This window comes from Nelumbo nucifera, chromosome 8 (assembly GCF_055504915.1).
Source record: "Nelumbo nucifera cultivar China Antique chromosome 8, China Antique-T2T, whole genome shotgun sequence".
NCBI lineage: Eukaryota > Viridiplantae > Streptophyta > Magnoliopsida > Proteales > Nelumbonaceae > Nelumbo > Nelumbo nucifera.
The window spans coordinates 16265502-16285997 of record NC_142656.1 but is presented as its reverse complement, the minus strand read 5'-3'; the positions used below and the strand labels follow the sequence as shown (position 1 = coordinate 16285997).

Sequence of the window (20496 nt, the reverse complement as noted above, 5' to 3'; positions counted from 1 at the left end):
TAAAACTAAGGCTTTGCATCTCCCATACTTGCATTGCATGTTATCATTCATGGGGAGATGTGAGTACTGTGAGGAGCAAATCTGAATTCTGTTATTTAGGAGGTTGCAATTTGTGAGTTCTTTTTCGCTGAAGATGACGTTGGATTGATTACTAAATCCTTGAATATTTTATTATGTAGTTACTATATCGAAGGCAAAGCAGTAGAGTCCGAATCTCCTGTCCACACAAACTCTGTTCATGTCTACCCACATGACATCACAGTCACATATGGAGAACATTTCATCCTCCTACATATTATTATGTAGGGGAAGATGTTTCCAATTCATGGGGGTAGTGTGTTGTGAGTAGACGTGAACAGAATTCTTATAGGCAGAAGATCCAAAGTCAAAGCAGTGAACCAATTCAGTTAAGTCATTCAGCTGTTATCAAACGGCCAATTGATCTCTATTGGTCCTTTGGGGAATGGGCAACTGTTTTGTCTGTGGTCCCAAGTCCTAACAACATCAAGCCAAAACTGTTCTTTTATATTCTTGTTGTTAACATAATATGCATAGCAGAAGAACAAAAAAAAAAAAAACTTGGGGGATTTTTTGGCTGGAAGAATTGAATTGTCAATTCAGATTCTGATTGTCAAAAACGTGTGATTCAAGCTACGTCCTCTCTGTATTTTTTTTTTATATTCTTTTTGAACAATAATTAATAAAATTTTAAGACGACTGTTTCTCTACTTGGAGTAAATTTGAAATTAAAAAAAAAAAACAAAAAACTCAATTGGTAAGACTAATTTCTTTAAAAATTAGTAAAGAAATAAAGTAGCATTTTTCGCGAAGAAATAAGTGATTCCCCCAAACCTTTCTTAAAATCACTGACTATAAATTTTATAATTCAATTCGTTCAATCAAACGCCCACTTGGATAATCCATTAATGGAAATGTTCTCTGAAAAATCTCAAAAATAATTGATTCTTAATAAAATAAATTTGACAACTTAATTCCTTTGACCAAACTATCTTTATGATAAATCTATCGAAAACAAAAAAACATATAAACACACTGAGAACATAACATCTAACCACACATCAGATCCAACCCCCTTCATAGACTACTTTAATCTACCTTAAATATCTCCTGAAGCATTTCCTTCCCAAAGATGGGAGAGTGTTAGATACAATGTAACCTCATTTTTATTTTTTTCTTTTTTTGATAATTAACCAAATTTACCTCATTGATATGACACACCCCCACACGTTATACCAACTATTATCCAGTTTTGTCTTAGTCATAGCACGTCATTTGCTTCTTCCTCTTTTCTTCTTCTTCTTTGCCGTTAACTCACTACTCATTCCTTCAATAAGCCCAATTTCCATATTTAAAAGAGAATATTTGACAAGTAACCATTAAAGCATTATTCCATTTAATAGAAATCATAGATACATTTGGCGACGTCTTATTGGTTCATCTAATCAGTATGTATGCATTGAAAGAAACCCTAAATTATTTTTTCAGGCAAAGCATACAAACCCTAAAATTATTGTGTTATTGGGAATACAAAACACTGTAATATGATACACATGTGCCCCCCCCCCCCCCCCCCCCCCCCACCCCCCACATGGCATGTACATGTGTCCTCATGAGTGTAGTAGAGCATTCACTGTGCAATTCTGGGTGATTTAGGGCATTTATTAATTATATATCTACCTTTTTGTGAAATGACAAAATTGGGTCATTATATTATATTATCAAGCCATCTCTAACATTGTTGAAATAGCCACTAAGGGTATTAATGTATTTGTACATTGTACTTTGTACTTTGTAATGGGGCAATAAATGGAATATTACATTTTCCACGTGGAATGTCATCATCTTCTTCATTTTTGCCACTCTTTAGGGCTCACTTGAGAGGGTTGAACCGAATATTCAATTAAGCCGACTCAGTTGTTTAAAATGCTCCAAATAAGTTATTTAAAGACAGGCTGAAGGCCTGAAGCAGATAGCCCTTCTGTAACTTTACTCTAGGTGAATTTGAACTCTTTGAGTTTTTCGCTAAACATATTCATGTGGGGCTTACTTCAACAAGCATCGCCCAACTGGATCTATAAAAGTTAGGAAATTGTCTAAAACTCACTATGACTTTTTATCATTTTTCTTAAACTCATCCTAACTTTTCAAAACGTAACCCTATATTAATGACTTATTGTTTTTCAAATCTCACTATTGGTTAAAACACCAAAACCATTAGTATTCATTGACAGAAGTTGTCGATATCAGCATAAATACAATTTTTATAACCAGACTGCCCTGAATGAAATGCCAATCTAATTTTTATTCAATACACCTTTGTTCTAACTGACATCTGATAGAAGTGGATGATTGGGTCCTATAGAGCCACGTGTGCTCTTCTTGACCATAGATCTTTTCTTGATCTTGGTTCTTGTTGCATTTGTAAATAAAAGGGATAAAGTTAAATTTGTGTTGTACAAGTAGATATAGAACATCAAATGAGTTTGATTTGAATCAAAAGCATTTTTTTTTATTTGAAATATATTTTCGTTGTTTTTTTAACAAAGTTTTGATTTATTTTCCAATGTACAACGGAATAAAAGGTATAATATACCAACATCCGTTAGCTTATTTAATGTCATAAAAATTTAGACAAATTCTCATAAAAATTTAACATTTTCAGAATTCAATATTTGATTTTTTTTGTTTAATTTGTTGCTTATTAGATTGATACACTATCCATCCATAGCTAAAGGGGTTAATCAGAAAATTATTGTTATTTTCAAATTAGAAATCAACCCCTAAATAGAGAAAATCCTCATTAAGCCAGGTACCTGAAGATTCATCCCTCAAGTTTCATTCAGTTAACAGTTAGTTGAAAGGTGCATGGAGAGTAAAAAGAAAAAAAAATGGACAGGCAAGGGCATTTTTGTAAAATCATAACGATCGGAATATTACTTGGAATCCGAGATTGATTCATTTAATATACAATAATACTCCTCAATTATTAGTTTTAATTGTTAAATTAAGAAGAAACAAAAAAAATAGAGAAAATGAATTTTGATTTGTCTTTTTTTTTTTTTTTCTTTTTTGGGATTTTGATAGCCAATAAATCATCGCAATATGTTGTAAAGTTTGACAGAAAAAGCAAAAATAATCTTTTTCGGATGTTTTTTTTTTCATTGCTTAAGCATTTTTTTCTCTCAATTTATTATTTTTTCAGGCTCCCTGTCTCTCTTCTTACAGTCCCGAGTCCTGTGTTCTGACTCCTGTGTGACTTTGTCCTCATTATACCAGAAACCAAAACCGTAAACAGAAAGGAAAGATAACCGTCTCTCTCTCTCTCTCTGAAGGTGGAGCTAGTCACTGATAATGGCTGGAAACGACTGGATTAATAGTTATCTTGAAGCGATCCTCGATGTAGGTCCTGGTATCGACGAGGCAAAATCGTCGTTGCTGTTGAGGGAGAGAGGGAGATTTAGTCCCACTCGCTACTTCGTTGAAGAAGTGATCACTGGGTTCGATGAAACTGATCTCCATCGCTCGTGGGTTCGGGTATGCAGACGGGCTTAATTTTTATTTCTATTTTTCTGATCTTGAATTGGAGTAGTTTGGATGAACTATACTTTTCTTTTTTTCTTTTTTTATTTTTTCCATTTTATGTAGGCTGCGGCCACGAGGAGCCCGCAGGAGAGGAATACGAGATTGGAGAACATGTGTTGGAGGATATGGAATTTGGCTAGGAAGAAGAAGCAGGTCTTTTGATGTTCTTTTTTCATCGTTAGATTATGTTTTCCTTTAATGCCTACCGTAGTTTGGTTAACTGTAAACTATTGCTTACTACTATAGTAATTGTTAAAAGCATTTGCGGCCGATGGAATGTTTATAATGAGTATTCTGTATATTGATTGGATTTAATGGACTCGCAGAGTTTGAAGTTATCCAGAAGTGGGTTTGCTTCACATTGTTCTGTAATCTGTTCTTAGAATGTTGCATGCATGGACAAGCTTGTTGTTCGTAAAATGGGTGATCTCAATTTTGGATTATTTTTGTTGTCGGGCAATTTCCTTTGTGTTCCATCCCTGTGATTTCTTATGGGTGAATTTGATTAAATAGATAAGTGTTAATTAACTGATAGTGTAAGAGTTATGTCGTGAAAAAAAATCTATGTCAATATCAGAGTAAGAGTTATATCGTGAAAATCTGTCAATCAAGTTGGTTGATGGTTGATCTGATCTTCATCCATGGAACAAGGCTTTTATTTATTTATTTATTATTTTTTTTGTAAAGCATACAACATAGGCATCTCATTCTGTCTATATGTCTTATTTATTGGTTTGTTTTTGTTGTTGAATAACTGAAATGATAAAACTGCAATACAAATTTATTTTATTTTATATTGATGAGTTACTCATATCTTTTGGGATATAAGCGAAACAAATATATTTCAACCAACAAGTACGCAGTTAAAGTAACTGCATTTATAATATCAATTATTGCAAAATTAAGTGGTTCAGACTTGGGGATGGCAATTTCAACAATAAGATTGAGTGGTAGAATGAGGTGTCATGCAAATAGAAATGGCTTTTGGATCCTGCAGGGAATTACTGAATCTGTATTTTTCCTATATCCTAATATCTTTAGTCATTTTGCACCCATCACATTATATTTTATCCTAAAAAGGAGGTAACCTACTACCCTGCATGATAAACTATGAATGCTGTTGCAAATGTCTTTACTCTCTCTCTCTCTCTCTCATGAGAATAGATGACCAGGTCATAATGCATGTAAAAAATGAGTGTATGTAAGAGGATGGGTGTCTGGTGCTGCACAAAATACAAAAAGACAGCTTCAAATGATATAAAGGAAACTACTTGGGCAAGGAACTATCAAACTACAAAACCCTTCCCAACCTGGTTGAATTAACATGCCTACAATTGGGTTCATACTTGTTGGGGTATATCTTATTTGAACATTTCTATCAGCCAAAATTTCTCTAATCTTGTTGAGGTAGTGACCCGATCACTAAAGCGCTCTTCTTATAGATTGGCATCTTTCTTGCTAATATCTTGTAATAATTTAGGATGACTTAAAAGAATTCAACTATGAAAAACCATTTAATAGGATCTATCTGTAAAAGGCATAATAATCTTCTGATCACATTTGGAACTTTGTTTGACATTAGTAACAATGTTTTGTGATCCTATTCATCATTGCAGTGGGGGGGGGGGGGGAGATTCATTGAAGATCTAGATTATGTGAGGAATGCTTGCAGAAAAACAGAGAGCGTAGGGAAATGTATGAAGACAATAGAATGCAGACTTGCAGAGGGATCCTTATAAATTCTTCAAAACAGAAACCACTTAAAGAGAACAAGACAAAATTCCTCTAGCAAAACTAAGCACAGATATACCCATCCTGCAGTAGATGTATGACATGTATGATTTACCCATGACAACTATATATTTCTATGTTGTAACCTTTTTGCTCCTATTTAATTTTTTGCCAATTATAATGTGTTCTTCAAAATTTCTTCTTTGGAGATCTAAATATAGTCTTCTTCTTCAGAAATCAGCTATGGTTTACTTCTGATGTCCTAAATGAAAGTTAAATGCTGTGGGACCTTTTATTTACATTTACAACTTCATTAGTGTCTGCAAAGGACTAGTGCATGACATAGTACAACCCTGTTTTCTGGTTCATATTCCAGAATAGAAAACTAGTTCTATTATTATCTTTCAGTGGCAAACAATTCCATTGCCCACTGCAGATTGAAGGAGAGGAGGCTCAACGTATGGCTAAACGTCGTCTTGAGCGGGAAAGAGGACGCAGAGAAGCAACTGCAGATATGTCAGAGGATTTATCAGAAGGAGAGAAAGGAGATGTTGTTGGTGACATTTCAGCTCATGGTGATAGTAACAGAGGCAGACTGCCTAGAATCAGTTCTGTTGATGCAATGGAGAGCTGGGTTAGTCAGCAAAAGGATAAAAAGCTGTATATTGTGTTAATAAGGTATTACCTTAACTTTTTGCTCTAAACTTTTCAATGTGTTTAGGTACGGGCGTATAAGGTGTTCTTGATGTCATATGTTAGGCAGTAAAGAATGTGATGGAAATATAACACCTATTTTAAACTTTCATGTAGTATTGTCAAAATCTTACGAGATACGATTCACGATTTGAATCATGAATCCCAAGGGTTTCGATTTGAATCTTATGTCTTTTTTTTTTTTTGCAAAAATATTATGTTTTTTGTTTGAATCCTACAATTTGATTCATACATCTTACAATTTATACGATTCTTGCAATTTACTATGATTCAAATAAATTCAATTAAGAATTTTTGTCTTTTTTGCTTATATTCAATTTTGTCAAGAGAAACTCATTTTAAAGCCCTTACTAGAAAATGATTTATTTATGTCAAGAGAAACTCGTTTTAAGGAAAGAGGAGATCAACTGGAGACAAAAATCTAGATGCAAGTGGCTCAAGGAAGGGGATAGCAACACCAATTTCTTTCATTTGTTGGCCAATGGTGGAAGAAGGAAGAATGCTGTCTTGAAGTTGGAATGGAATGGGCAGATTTTAACAAGGTATGAGGAGATAGCACAAGCTTTTGTAAACCACATTAAGACACTTTATGATTGTCCAAGAAGTTCAAGAGAAAGTTTAGAGGACTTGGAGTGGAGGTTAGGAAATGGAGAGTTGTTGGACAATTTGGAAAGAAATTTTGAGGAAGTAGAAGTGAAACATGCAATTTTCTCAATGGGTCAATCTAAAGCCCTAGGGCCTGATGGTTGTACGATGACATTCTATCAAGATTGTTGGGAGATTATAAGAGTTGATTTAATGGAGGTTTTGGAAGAATTCTTTGAGAGTGGCAAATTCAATTCGAGAGCAAATGCAACTTTCATTGCCTTAATACCAAAAAAAGTGGTAGTACAACCAAAGGATTTCAGACCTATAAGCTTGGTGGGTAGCATGTACAAGATTATCTCCAAGGTATTGGCCTTAAGAATAAAAAACATCCTTCACTAGTTTTTCCAAATCAAGGGGCTTTTATATTTGGGAGACAAATAATGGATCAAATTCTCATTGCAAACGAATGTGTGGAGTTTAGGAAAAGGAAGAAGGAAAAGGGGTTGGTGTGCAAGTTGGACTTAGAAAAGGCTTATGATCTGGTTGATTGGGATTTCCTCCTAGAGGTCCTCACTTGTAGGGGTTTTGGCGAAAGATGGTGTAGATGGGTAAAGGGATGTATTTCTTCATGTCCCTTCTTCATTTTGGTGAATGGAGTAGCTAGGGATTTTTTCCAGCTAAAAGGGGTCTTAAACAAGGAGATCCTTTCTCCCCTTTCCTCTTTACTTTAGTGGCTGATGTACCAAGTGAGATGATTTTAAGGGCAGATGCTAACTTGATTAAAGGTTGGAGAATTGGGAAGGAGGAAGTGCTGGTTACACATCTACAGTTTGCAAATGATATCATATTGTTTTGTGAAGGGGAAGAAGAAGAGCTTTTGAACCTAAAGAGGCTAGTGAACCGGTTCGAAAGAGTTTTTAATCTCTTAAAGTAAATTGGGGAAGAAGCTGTGTTGCAGGAGTACATGTAGAGAGAGAAGAGATGGAATTGTTAGCTAGGCTCTTGGGGTGAGAAGTAGGAGAGTGGCCGCTACACTATTTGGGAGTATTGTTGAGAGGAAACCCAAACACAAAGTTTTTAGTACCCAATGATTGAAAGATTCACTAAGAGAGTTGCAAATCGGAAGAGAAATTACATTTCATTGGGCGGTAGGATAACCCTAATTAAGTCAACTTTGGTCAACCTACCAGTGTACTTTATGTCCACCTTCAAAGTACCAGGAGATACCAAGAAGTGAATGAGAGATAGGAGATACCAAGAAGGATCACGTAGAGAAGTGGGAGGTGGTTTCTAGAAGTAAGGATGATGGCGGCCTAGGAATAGGAAACATTAGATTTAAGGAATAAAGTGCTATTGGGGAAATGGGTGTGGAGGTTGCTGCTGGAACAAGATAGACTTTGGCATAGAGTGGTTGTCAGCATACATGGAATGGCAAACAATGGTTAGGATGCAGTACCCTAGGGCCTCTCGATGTTCTCCTTGGAAAGCTGTTCATGAACTCCTGCCTTCTATCCTTCCTTTCTTCAAATTTGATGCTTGTGCAAGGAATAAAGTGCTGTTTTGGGAAGACACTTGGGTCAATGAGTTTTCACTTAGAGATAGGTTCCCTACCCTTTACTCCCTTTTAGGCAACAAAGAAAAAGTAATCTCTTCCATTTTCATTAATAATTTGTGGGATTTGGGATTGAGGAGAGGGTTAGCATAGTTGTCAAGGCGACACCTAGGCGACAAGGCGCCCTTTGAAGCTCACCAAGCATTTTTCTACTTCCTACTATAAAATATTTTTTTATTCATTCTTTTTTGAGATTATAATTATAAAATACTTCCTACTACTACTACTACTACTACTTCTACTACCAATACTTTTTATTTTCTTCTTTTCCTATAACAAAAATAAGGGTTCAGCCCCTATATTTTTTGAATTTTATTTTTCTTCTTCCTTTTCTTCTCATGAATATGTTGATTTTCTATACTTTAATATGAAATTTATACTTTTCTTATGAAAATCATGAATAATTATTAAAGAAATATGGTTATGGTACCTAGGGAACTACCCTAGGATCTATGTTTTTAACATAAAAAAAAACCATCGCCTAAGCGATTAGGCAACAAGGCGCCCCCTAGATGCCTAGTCTCGCCTTGGCGCCTTGAAAACTATGGAGAGTCAGAAATGGAGATGGTGGATGGACTTGTTGCTCTCAAACCCTCCTCCTCTGGTGTCTTCACTTGTGCTTCGTTTTATAATGTCCTTCTTTAGTCCTCTAACCTTGCTGGGAATTTTCCAACAAAGGAAGTTTGGTGTAGTCCTGTACCTCCAAAAATCCGGGCTTTTTGTTGGGAGGTTGCACTCCAAAAAATCAATACACTGGAGTTGTTGCAAAGAAGAGGCCATACTTTTGCCTTTCACCCCATGTTTGTATCCTCTGCTTGGGTTTTGGTGAGACAACCACTCACCTTTTAATATCTTGTCCATTTATGTCTTTTATTTGGTCTTGCTTCTCTTCTCTCTTTGGTTGCAGGTAGAGCCCTCCCCCAGATGTGGTAAGCCTTTTTGACCCAAACTTTTATAGGCAACCAAAGAAGAGGGGTAGAATCATGTGGAGAGCTACAAGAACAGCTGTTCTTTGGTCATTTTGGGAAGAAGAAGTAATAGGATCCTTAAGAATACTAAAAGACACAAGGAGGAAATTGTAGAGGGAATAACTATTAAGGTTATTCACTGGTTGAAAACAAGTGAGCTGTTTAAGGAATTTTCAGCTGATGACATTTACAAAAGATGGGGTGAGGTGGCAGGTACTAAATCCCTAAAGCCTATGGTACAAGAAATGTGGGCCCCACCAACTTCCCAAAGCACAAAGTTGAATTGGGGAAGGCAGAATTATTGCCATGTATTTGGGGCCAATAGGAGGAGATTCGTTAAGAGCAAAGGTGATGGCTTTACTTCAAGGTGTAAGATATGCCAAACATTTGGGACTACATCAAATGGAGATTGAAGGGGACTCTAAGCTCTTAATGTGGTGGATGCAGTCAGGTTGTCTGGGAGCATGGAAATATAGACATATGATAAGGGAAATAATGAATATAACGAGGGAGATAGGTGTGTGCTTTAAGTGGACAAGAAGGTTAGCTAACGGACTAGCAAACACCTTAGAAAAACAAGGGACTGTAAGAGAGAATGTGTTTTGGGCAGTTCTGTAATGAGTATGTAACTTGGGTCAACTTCTTCTTAGGAGTTGACAGATGTACCTTGTCATGGTTTTAAATTTTAATGAAATTACCGTTTCCAATAAAAAATAAATAAATAAATAAAAATAATTTTATGATTTACAATGTGATTCACGATTCGGTTCTATTCAACCTTCTCTACGATTTATGATATGATTACGATTTTCAAAACATTGCTTTCATGGACATTTGACATTATTTTTCAATTCCAATGATTCTAAAATTAATGGTTTTCCAAGACTGGATCAATTTGAACTGTATATTATACAATACAAGATCTATTGGTCTAGTCTAAACAAAGTTCTGAAACTCAGGAATTTAGTTTCAATTTTAACCAGGACAAAAAATTGATGTTGAAATTGGGATTTAAAATAATCTTTATTTACATTGAATTCAATGGTTACCCGATATACTCCAAGGGAACTATATTTTTTCCTGTTATACGTTCTAGTAGTTTTTTATGTTCTAATTTCACTAATAATAAATTGTCGTGCAGCCTTCATGGCCTGATACGGGGTGAAAATATGGAGCTTGGGCGTGATTCTGATACTGGTGGTCAGGTGGCTTTTGGTCATAAAATGCATTCTTCTTTTAAGTCCTCTATGTGTTTTTCTATGAGTAATTCTTCTATACTTCCATTGCTTAGTGGGATGGCTAAATACTCTTCTACTTTATTAGGTTAAATATGTTGTGGAACTTGCAAGGGCCTTAGGCTCAATGCCAGGAGTGTACCGGGTTGATTTGCTGACCAGACAAGTGTCAGCACCAGAAGTAGATTGGAGTTATGGTGAACCAACTGAAATGCTGACTCCAACAAACTCTGATAGTTTCATGAATGAGATGGGAGAAAGCAGCGGTGCTTATATTATTCGCATACCATTTGGGCCAAGAAATAAGTATATCTCAAAGGAACTCCTGTGGCCTCACATACCTGAATTTGTTGACGGTGCACTAAACCATATAATACAGATGTCCAAAGTTCTTGGGGAGCAAATTGGTGGTGGACAGCCAGTATGGCCAGTTTCCATCCATGGACATTATGCAGATGCAGGTGATTCTGCTGCTTTACTATCTGGGGCTTTGAATGTACCAATGCTTTTTACTGGCCATTCACTTGGGCGAGATAAGTTAGAGCAACTTTTGAAACAAGGGCGCCAATCAAGAGAAGAAATAAACGCAACTTATAAAATAATGCGTCGTATAGAGGCTGAAGAGCTATCACTCGATGCCTCTGAAATAGTTATCACTAGCACTAGACAGGAGATAGAGGAGCAATGGCGTTTGTATGATGGTTTTGATCCAGTACTTGAGCGCAAATTGCGAGCAAGGATCAAGCGAAATGTGAGCTGTTATGGCAGGTTCATGCCTCGCATGGTTGTAAGTAATCAGACCCATGTCCTCTTAAATTCTTTATGTTCAGAGGCTGCTTATACAGTCTCATGAACTTCTTGTTAATTTAAGATATTTTTTTTTCATTTAAGCATTTTTAATATTATTTACAGATAATTCCTCCTGGGATGGAGTTCCATCACATTATTCCACATGATGGTGAAATAGATGGTGAAGTGGAAGGAAATGAAGACAATCCAGCTTCTCCAGATCCGCCAATTTGGTCTGAGGTTCAATTATTCCTTATTAAACTTATATTCCATTACTTATGACCTGTAATAATTTTTGGACTAAAATTAATATGTGAAGCTGCTGCTTCAGAATAGCTGTTCCAATTTGTTTTCTGCTGTAGAATGTGCCTGAAAAACTTCATTTTCCATTTAATTTTGCTGGTGTGCTTTTGCTGTTATTTGTGACTTCCATGTTCTTATATTTGGCAGATAATGCGCTTCTTTACCAACCCACGCAAACCTATGATACTTGCCCTTGCTAGGCCAGATCCCAAGAAGAACATTACAACTTTGGTCAAAGCATTTGGAGAATGTCGCCCATTAAGGGAGCTTGCTAACCTTGTATGTTTTAATTTTTTTTTTGGTAGAAAGTATGTCTTTAATCTTTCCCCATTCTTTTAACTTTGTTAGTAGGTCATATTCCACTTCCTTAAAGCTGTTTGAACTTTGAAGGCTGTATGAGATGAAATAGTTTCATTTCACATTTTCTTTTGTATTTCAGAGAAATCATCTAAAATGGAGAAATTCTTGGATTTTAAATAAAATATTAGAACGGGAATGTTTCAGGTTTCCTGAAAACGAACTCATTTCTCAAATTTTCCTAATAAGTAGATGTGGATTAATTTTAAGTGATGAGGGATGTAAGTTCAAATTGATATTGCTATAGCATCCAAAACAGAGTACTTGTGAATGGATCTTGATGACTTACAATGAGCTAAAATGTCAGGCACAAATGCATCTGTTCTTTCGATACTTAAACTGATTGACTTAAAATGGATCTTGATGACTTCAATTCATCTCAGTTCCTTATCTTGCTTGTAAAATGTTCTCATATTTTCTGTTTTTGCAGACACTGATAATGGGTAATAGAGATGCAATTGATGAAATGTCAGGCACAAATGCATCTGTTCTTCTTTCGATACTTAAACTGATTGACAAATACGATCTCTATGGTCAAGTGGCATATCCTAAACACCACAAACAATCTGATGTTCCTGACATTTACCGTTTGGCAGCAAAGACAAAGGTATTCCATATGGTTTCTACAATAGTTGAAGTTACACTTGACCAGGATTTATCTTTGTAGTTGAAGTAGGAAAAGGAGTAAATTTTGCCACATTTTTTGATACATTGCAATGTTGCATATGAAGTTTGGACATATTTTATCTGCAGCTTAGTTTGTCTTGGGCCACACCAGGAAGCATTTATTACTTAACTAAAGCCTGGCCATGATGTGCAAAATTGATTTGGACACAGACTTTTTACTATCAATTATTTTTATAGCTTACATACAGTCAATACTCTCTCAAAGCTTATATTTATCAATACCTTATATTTCTTTGGCTTTCATATATATATATATATATATATATTGCTTCAACAAGGTAGGAAAAAGAATTAAGGCATAGCCATATAATTTGTTGGTTCATTTTCATCATTTCTACTTATTATATTGATTGAGCCTTTCAGGTAAATATTTTGCACAAAGCTCGTGCAAATGTGGTCTGTGTAGAATACTTCTGATCCCATTCTGTGCCACATTTTATATTATGTACAGAGATCATGTATTTCCAGTGTCATAGTCAAACTCTTAATTTATATATTTCCTTTTTATCACATAATTTTTAATATGAATCTTATGTTTTGAAAATTTGTTTTATATTTATTTTATGTTTATAACTTTTTCTACCCAAATGAAATTATCTGTTCACTTAACTTACATATATCTTAGTTTATTTATACATGCATAAACTAATTTATTTGTAATTTCTCTATGTATTTTTTGATATATATATATGTATATATATAAGCATATTCTTTTTTAATATGATTCCCATGTTTTTGAAGATTTATTTAGTATTCTTTTACATTTATAACCTTCTCTACCTAAATCAAACAGGTTGTTTATTTAATTTATATATTCTAGTTTGTTATTAATATAAACTAACTTAAAATATTTTTAAATTAATTTTTCATTGTATGCAAATTCTTTGTTGATGCAAATGTCTTGCGAGTGTGGTAAGAAAGTGATTGTTAAATTTGTCTAATTCTTAATTGTATTGATAATTTCTATTTATTTATTTATTTTTTTATTGATACAAGAATAAATTATCATTTTTTTTATTTTAAGATTGGTGGTTTCTATTACCATGTCTTATGGTTGAATATACGAGTAGAGATGCCATCATTACACGTGGTAGAGTGAGATGTGGAGTAGCACATCAAAACTCTTTTATTTGGTAATTACCAATTAGGAAAGAAGTAAAGAGATATTTTTGGATTAAAAAAAGATATTAAGAGAGATTCTTAGGTGTACATTGCTTATTTTATTGGTGACTAACTTAATAATCAAATATCTTTCAGTTTGAAACTTATTATATAATTTATTCTTTTCTTTTTTCATTTTAATAGACTAGTTACATGAGTTTGTGCCTCACCAATTTTGAGGAATAAGGCAGTGAGGCACATAGCTCACTAAACTTGAGGCTCAAGCCTTCGACTTACTATACAAGGTGGTTGAGGCTAGGCATTTTGTGTCAGGGCCTTTTGAAATCATGCTTGAAACAATTTTCCTGCCAGGTGGTTATCAAGTGATTTCATCTCTCTCTCTCTCTCTTTCTCTCTCTTATATATGTGTGCAAAATAATTTTCTTTTTCATGAGGATCCAAATACTCTATTCATTTATCTTACGCTCATATGTTTACCAATCTGTTACTTGTATATTAGTAGTTCTGTTCAAATTTTTTCTCAAAAATAAGTTTTCTATTAGGTCCATATTGTTTTGTTCATCAGCATCAAATCCTTGTTTCCATCATCAGAAAGTTATTCAGAAGTTTTAATAATACTAATATAGAGAGGATCTTATTCATGAGGGTGGGCCTTGGTGCAACAGTTGTGTTGCTCCATTGTGAGCTGGGTGACTAGGGTTCAAATCAATGTTTCGAACTACCGTTGACCTGGACGGACCGTTAGGCTCAGGAACTGTCCAGGCAACCAGTTCCGTTTTACCCCAAAACCGGTCCCTGGCCAAAAACCGTTGAATTGGTCAATGACCCATTGACCCGGGTGGTCGAACCATTGACCCATTCAAGGGTTTTTGGCCTTTTTTATTTAAATTATTTTATTTTTTGTCAGAACAGGCCGTCCATTTGAACTGTCGACCCAGAAACCAGTGCCCAGAACGGTTCCGGTTCCAGGTCGGTTTTTAAAACCTTGGTTCAAATCTTGGAAATGGTCTCTCTGCATGTCCAGGGGTAAAGCTGTGTAAATCTGTCCCTCCCTAGACCCTGCATTAGCAGGAGCCTCATGCACTGGGCTGCCCTTTTACTACCTTATTCATAAAATATTTTTGAATGATTTATATCTTCAATTTTTAGTGGCTATAATAGAGAAGGAAATAGTCTACTAAAAAATTGAGCTTGGGTTTGGTTCAAAGCTTCTTTCTTATCCATGCTTGTTTTTTTCTAGGAAGTCAACAGCATGAATGAGCTGGCCTAGCTCATTTTTTTCCCCTTTTTGCCCAGTCTGTTAGAATTTATCTTTTTTGCCACATTAAAGAGAAGACTTTGCAACGAGTAATGAGCTATATGATTTCTATACCAAATATTTCAGTGGCAGAGAACAACTAATATTGACAACAAATATTAAGCTAGGACAACATAGTAGCTTAATGGCTATATTATCTTATTATCTGAGAAAATAAAGTTTAATGAGCTGAAAAAGGTAATGAAACTGCGAGTAGACTAAACTCTGGAAAATGAAAGAGTTAAGAGAAACATTTGCAAAAAAAAAGACCTTTCTGGGAATTGGTAATTGTTTTCTCTCACTGTAGAACTTTTTGCGAACTTCCAAGAATTTTGTCAATGCAAAGAGGCCTGAGATCATGGTTTACCTTTTATGCTTCAATTCTTGTCATGCTTTGTTATTTGCCAAAAAAATTTACCAAAAAAAATTACAGTTGGTTATTTGCCAAAAAAGTTTACCTTCCAAGCATTTTGTCAATCCAAGGTAACCTATGTTATTTGCCAAAAAAATTTACAGTTGGATGTGGTATTCCCTTTTGCATCTTGTTCCTTTTCCCATTATTGTTAGAGCTTGAACTATGACTTGTACTTCTGCAGGGTGTTTTCATCAATCCAGCATTTATTGAGCCCTTTGGTCTAACTTTAATAGAGGTACTGGGCTTTGAATTTCCCACAAAGAACTGAACTTTCACAAATTAGTTACTATAGAAACTAATATATGCTCTACTTCGTCACTGAGCAGGCTGCAGCTCATGGTTTGCCCATTGTAGCCACAAAAAATGGAGGTCCTGTTGATATACATCGTGTATGGTTTGCCATTGTTTCTGTCCTATTATTTTAGAAGATCTTTTTTGCCCATTTGTTATACCCAGATTGAGATATTATAGTTTCTCAAAACTAATAATTAAATTGTTGCAGGTTCTTGACAATGGCCTCCTTGTTGATCCCCATGATCAGCAGTCTATTGCTAGTGCTCTTCTGAAGCTTGTAGCAGATAAACAGCTTTGGGCAAGATGTCGACAGAATGGTTTAAAAAATATTCACCTTTTCTCATGGCCAGAGCATTGTAAGACTTACTTAACTAGGATAGCTGGTTGCAGGCCAAGGCATCCACAATTTCAAAGAAGTGATGGTTGGTTGGAAGAATCAGAATCAGATTCACCTAGTGACTCCTTGAAGGATATACAGGATATATCTTTAAATTTAAAGCTATCTCTGGATGGTGAAAAAAACGAAGAGAGTGGTACCGTTGATAATGCTTTAGATTCTGAAGAAAATGCTGCTGATAGAAAGAGTAAGTTAGAGAATGCTTTGTTGGCATGGTCAAAGGGTGTTCTAAGAGACACACACAAAGGGACCGCTGAGAAAGCAGACCAGCATACAGGTGCTGGTAAATTTCCAGCATTGAGGAGGAGGAAACATGTTTTTGTCATTGCTGTGGATGTTGCTACATCTGAAAATCTTCATGAAAGCATTCAGATGGTTTTTGAGGCTGCAGGAAAAGAAAAGAGTTCAGGGTCTATAGGGTTTATATTGTCAACAGCATTAACCATATCTGAGATACACTCCCTTCTGGTTAATGGAGGCCTAAATACTTCTGATTTTGATGCTTTTATATGTAATAGCGGTAGTGACATCTACTATCCATCTTTGAACACTGAGGATAGTTATTCAGAGCTACCCTTTTTGAGTGACTCAGATTATCATTCACACATTGAATACCGTTGGGGAGGAGAAGGATTGAGAAAAACTTTGGTTCGTTGGGCTGCTTCCATTGTTGATAAAAAGGGAGGAAGTGAAGAACAAATAGTTATTCAAGATGAAGAACGTTCAACTGCATACTGCTATGCATTTAAAGTGAAAAACCCTGCACTGGTAGATTTACTTTACCTTCTAACATGAAATTTCTTTTTTCTATGAAGAAATTGTGAAATTTTTGTCAATTTTCAAAAATATGGTCATTTTATAAAAATATTTGGAGTAGTTTTCGAAATGTTTTCTTCACATATATTTACTGTATATTCTAGTGTACAACCCTCTAAAACCACCAAAAAGTTTTCATCAAGAGGATGATATTCATTAATGAAAAACAATAAATTACTTAATGTTTTAACTTGTCTTTACAGGTTCCTCCTGTTAAGGAGCTAAGGAAGTTTATGAGAATTCAGGCTCTCCGTTGTCATGTCATATATTGCCAAAATGGTAATAACCTGCATGTAATTCCTCTACTGGCCTCTCGGGCCCAAGCCCTTAGGTATATATATTTTTTATCCTTATTTCCAGTCATAAAATTCTTTTTTTTTTCTTTTTGCATCTTCCTTTTGTGTTAAGGATAAAAATTTGTTGATAAATGTAACTATATAAACTTCAGTTATTTTTGTGCCTTGTGGGTCCCTAGATTGGAAGAAACTCCACCTAATCACTTTGACTTGTGCAAAGGCTGAGAATCCTTGTTCAATCTTGAATTTGGTGGATAGAAACTACAATTTTGTGCTGGTCCATCACCTTAGATAATTCTGGTTTGTTAAACCTTTTATAGAGATCCTTGTGTTCCCATTGTTTTTGGTAGGTGCATGGCCAAATACTATTTAATTTTGTCTTCAGATGGATATGGTTACTTGACCATAAGAAATCTCAACTTTCAGTTGTTGAATGTGGTTTTGGCCCCATAGAGGCAAGGTGCCACTTGCTAGACCTGAAGTTAGCAGGTTAGTGGGGTTAGAGTATCAGGGATGCACGTGGGGTCCACTGTCTTGCACAGAGAGCCTGCCTTTCTGTGGGTTTTAAAATGCCTTCTCCAACAGAGGGATGCCAACTTACCGTGTAAGAGTGAGATGGAAATTACTACCCGACTCAAGATTGGGTCAGAGTAAAAGGTTTATATCATGAACAAGCTCCATCCAAGCCTGACTGAACCATAAAGAAGTTGAACCTGGCTTTCTGTTAAGTAATTTGGGTATGGGTTGAGTATTTATTAATTGGTTTTTCAATGTTAAGTTATTAGAGTTGAGCTTGGTTTGATGCAATGTCTTAAGGCAAGAAATGCAACTGAAGCACCAGGGGTTCCCAGAGCCTGAGGAATGAGGCACAAACCTAAAAGAAGTGAGCTGTCACTTTTGAAGAAATTAAAAGAAACTTGATTTATAAGAATATGAAAATCTAAATTTTGAAAGAAATAAAATATTTCAAAGGCCTTTTAGCTCAATTGGTTAGAATACTATTAAGAAGGTTGTAGCCTTGTGTTTTCAAATCCTATGTAGGTTATAACTGTTTAAATTCTAAACATCACCACTACAACATATAATATACTAAATCATTTATTCAAACATTAAATTCAAGGTTAACTCATTAAAATATAATAAGCGAGGTGAGGTGCACTTGGATTCTAGTTAGGCACGAGACCGGATTTGCTCCTCACACGCACATCCTACCATGCATTGGGAACATCTCCCGTACTTATTAGTCATTATTCACGGGAGATGTTCCCAATGCACGGTGGATCTGCGTGTGAGGCGCCCATTTGTAAGGAGCAGATCCCGTCTCGTTAGTCACACCATATAAAATACGCCTCACTTGTGAGCTATAGCAGTGTTGCATGGACTCTTCTAAGTGGATGAAGAGTTTTTGTTGGACATGCATCAGATTCTAGCACTCCAGGGACTCTGGATGGACACTCCAGCATAACATTTTCCTTTATCTACTCATTTATTTGACATAACTGAATATCTAATATACAGTATTCACAATTAATGCATTTTTTTTTTCTAGAAATCATCAAGTAACAAAGATAAAGTCCTAGACCTTTTTTAGAGGTAAGCTATGTTAGAATTCAAAAAAATATGGACTGCTTTAATAGTTTATACTTTCCTATAGAATTGTTTGTTGGTCCTTATTTTCTTTCTTGCCAAATCAAACTCATGGACACGCATCAGATTCTGATTCTCATGCCTGTGTCATGTTAGCCTGGAGCCTAGCCATACCTTAGGTACACCTTTAAAACACATTGGTGCCATAGCCCATATAAGCCGGCTTCTCATGGGTTGCACTGTTGTTGTTGAGGTATAGATCAATCCTCCCAACTACAGTTGTCTTTGATACTTGATACATGGTTTTGATACCTATTCTAGTTAGGTTGGGTTTAGTTGCAGAGATCAATCCTCCCAACTACAGTTGTCTTTGATACTTGATACATGGTTTTGATACCTATTCTAGTTAGGTTGGGTTTAGTTGCAGATTTTAAAATCTTCTCATTACGCATTTTATGGTATTTCATGGCCTAATCACCTCCTTTTTTTCAAGGTACCTGTATGTTCGGTGGGGTATTGAGTTATCAAATATGGTGGTCTTTACTGGAGAATACGGGGATACGGATTATGAAGGAATGCTAGGCGGAGTCCACAAGACAGTAATATTGAAGGGGATTTGCAGCAATGCCCGTGACCAGCTGCACGCAAACAGAAGCTACCCACTAGAACATGTCTTGCCATTTGACAGCCCTAATATTGTTCAAGTTACCGAAGGGTGCAGCAGCAATGACTTGCGAATGTCTCTGGTGAAATTAGGGGTTCTCAAAGGCTAGAATTGTAGATAATCCTCCATTGGCTTTTCTGTATTTAGGGTGAACAAGCTCCAGCACTCCTCTTAGCTTCCGTTTGTCTTATATCTACTTTTGCTCCCTGATAGCCTTAAAACCCAACAGCTCTGTAAAAACTCAAAAGTACCATTTCCTTCCTACCCTGGGATATGTGCTCCCAAGCTTGAACTTGTGGGTTTCCTTATGAAACACTAAATAAGGTTTTTCCCCCCTTTTTTTGTTGTTTTTATTTTTACCAGAAGCCTTTCAGAATGTCCACCTACTGGGTTGCTTTTGCGAATTAAAGCAGACTGAGCAATTGCAATCTGTTGTGCTTTTGGCTCATCCCTTCTCATAAGCGATCTCATGGTAGAAGCTGATGGAAGCCAATGATATCTCAATTTATTACTATTAGATGCTTGGCTCTTTTTGTAATCAAAGAAAATTGTGCTAATGGTGTATAAAGGTGGCTTGAATCCACTACTCTGTATTCAACTTGTGTTTATTATCTGTTCAGTTGTACAAAGTGGAATTTGAATATAGGTAAAGCGCGAAATTCCTAAGCATCACTGTAGCCTCTAGGAATGTTTCTATTCATTTGTCTTGTGTTAATAAAGCCGCCCGGCTAATGCACATGCATACATGATTTCTTAGAAAAGCTGCATGGGCACTGCAGATGCAGAAGAGTCCGGCTTCCGTCCAGGCAGCTTCTGTCAGAGCATTATTTGTGCAAAAGGAGGACGTGCCACGCGTTCACGACTTTGTGTAAAATGTTTGAAGCATGCGGGGGAGTTTAACGAGTTTAACACCGTTAGCATGCAAACAAAATCCACTTTTTCGAATATGATCCTCCCCCTCTTCTCTCCTCTCCTTTCGTGCGAGTGTCGCAGGTTTTCTTCTCCCTCTCTACAACTATCA

The 20496-nt window shown here is 35.8% G+C and overlaps 1 protein-coding gene across 1 annotated transcript; it reads left to right on the top strand.

Annotated features, from left to right (window-relative positions):
* The first annotated feature begins 3140 nt into the window (after positions 1-3140).
* Positions 3141-20118, top strand: LOC104592518 (putative sucrose-phosphate synthase 1). The gene is made up of 13 exons (XM_010251934.3): positions 3141-3555; positions 3667-3756; positions 5771-6012; positions 10358-10421; positions 10540-11238; positions 11364-11480; positions 11691-11822; positions 12331-12507; positions 15603-15656; positions 15748-15810; positions 15924-16880; positions 17132-17259; positions 19305-20118. Exons 1-13 carry the CDS (start codon positions 3373-3375, stop codon positions 19582-19584), a joined length of 3186 nt encoding a protein of 1061 aa, XP_010250236.1. The 5' UTR covers positions 3141-3372; the 3' UTR covers positions 19585-20118.
* The last annotated feature ends 378 nt before the right edge of the window (positions 20119-20496 follow it).

What these genes read in the sequence shown, in the direction of transcription:
- LOC104592518 (XM_010251934.3), top strand. Translation starts at nt 3,373, where the DNA reads ATGGCTGGAAACGACTGGATTAATAGTTATCTTGAAGCGATCCTCGAT. An exon ending in TTGGTCTAACTTTAATAGAG is followed by an intron (nt 15,657 to 15,747) that starts GTACTGGGCTTT and finishes GTCACTGAGCAG; the next exon opens with GCTGCAGCTCATGGTTTGCC. An exon ending in AAGTGAAAAACCCTGCACTG is followed by an intron (nt 16,881 to 17,131) that starts GTAGATTTACTT and finishes TTGTCTTTACAG; the next exon opens with GTTCCTCCTGTTAAGGAGCT.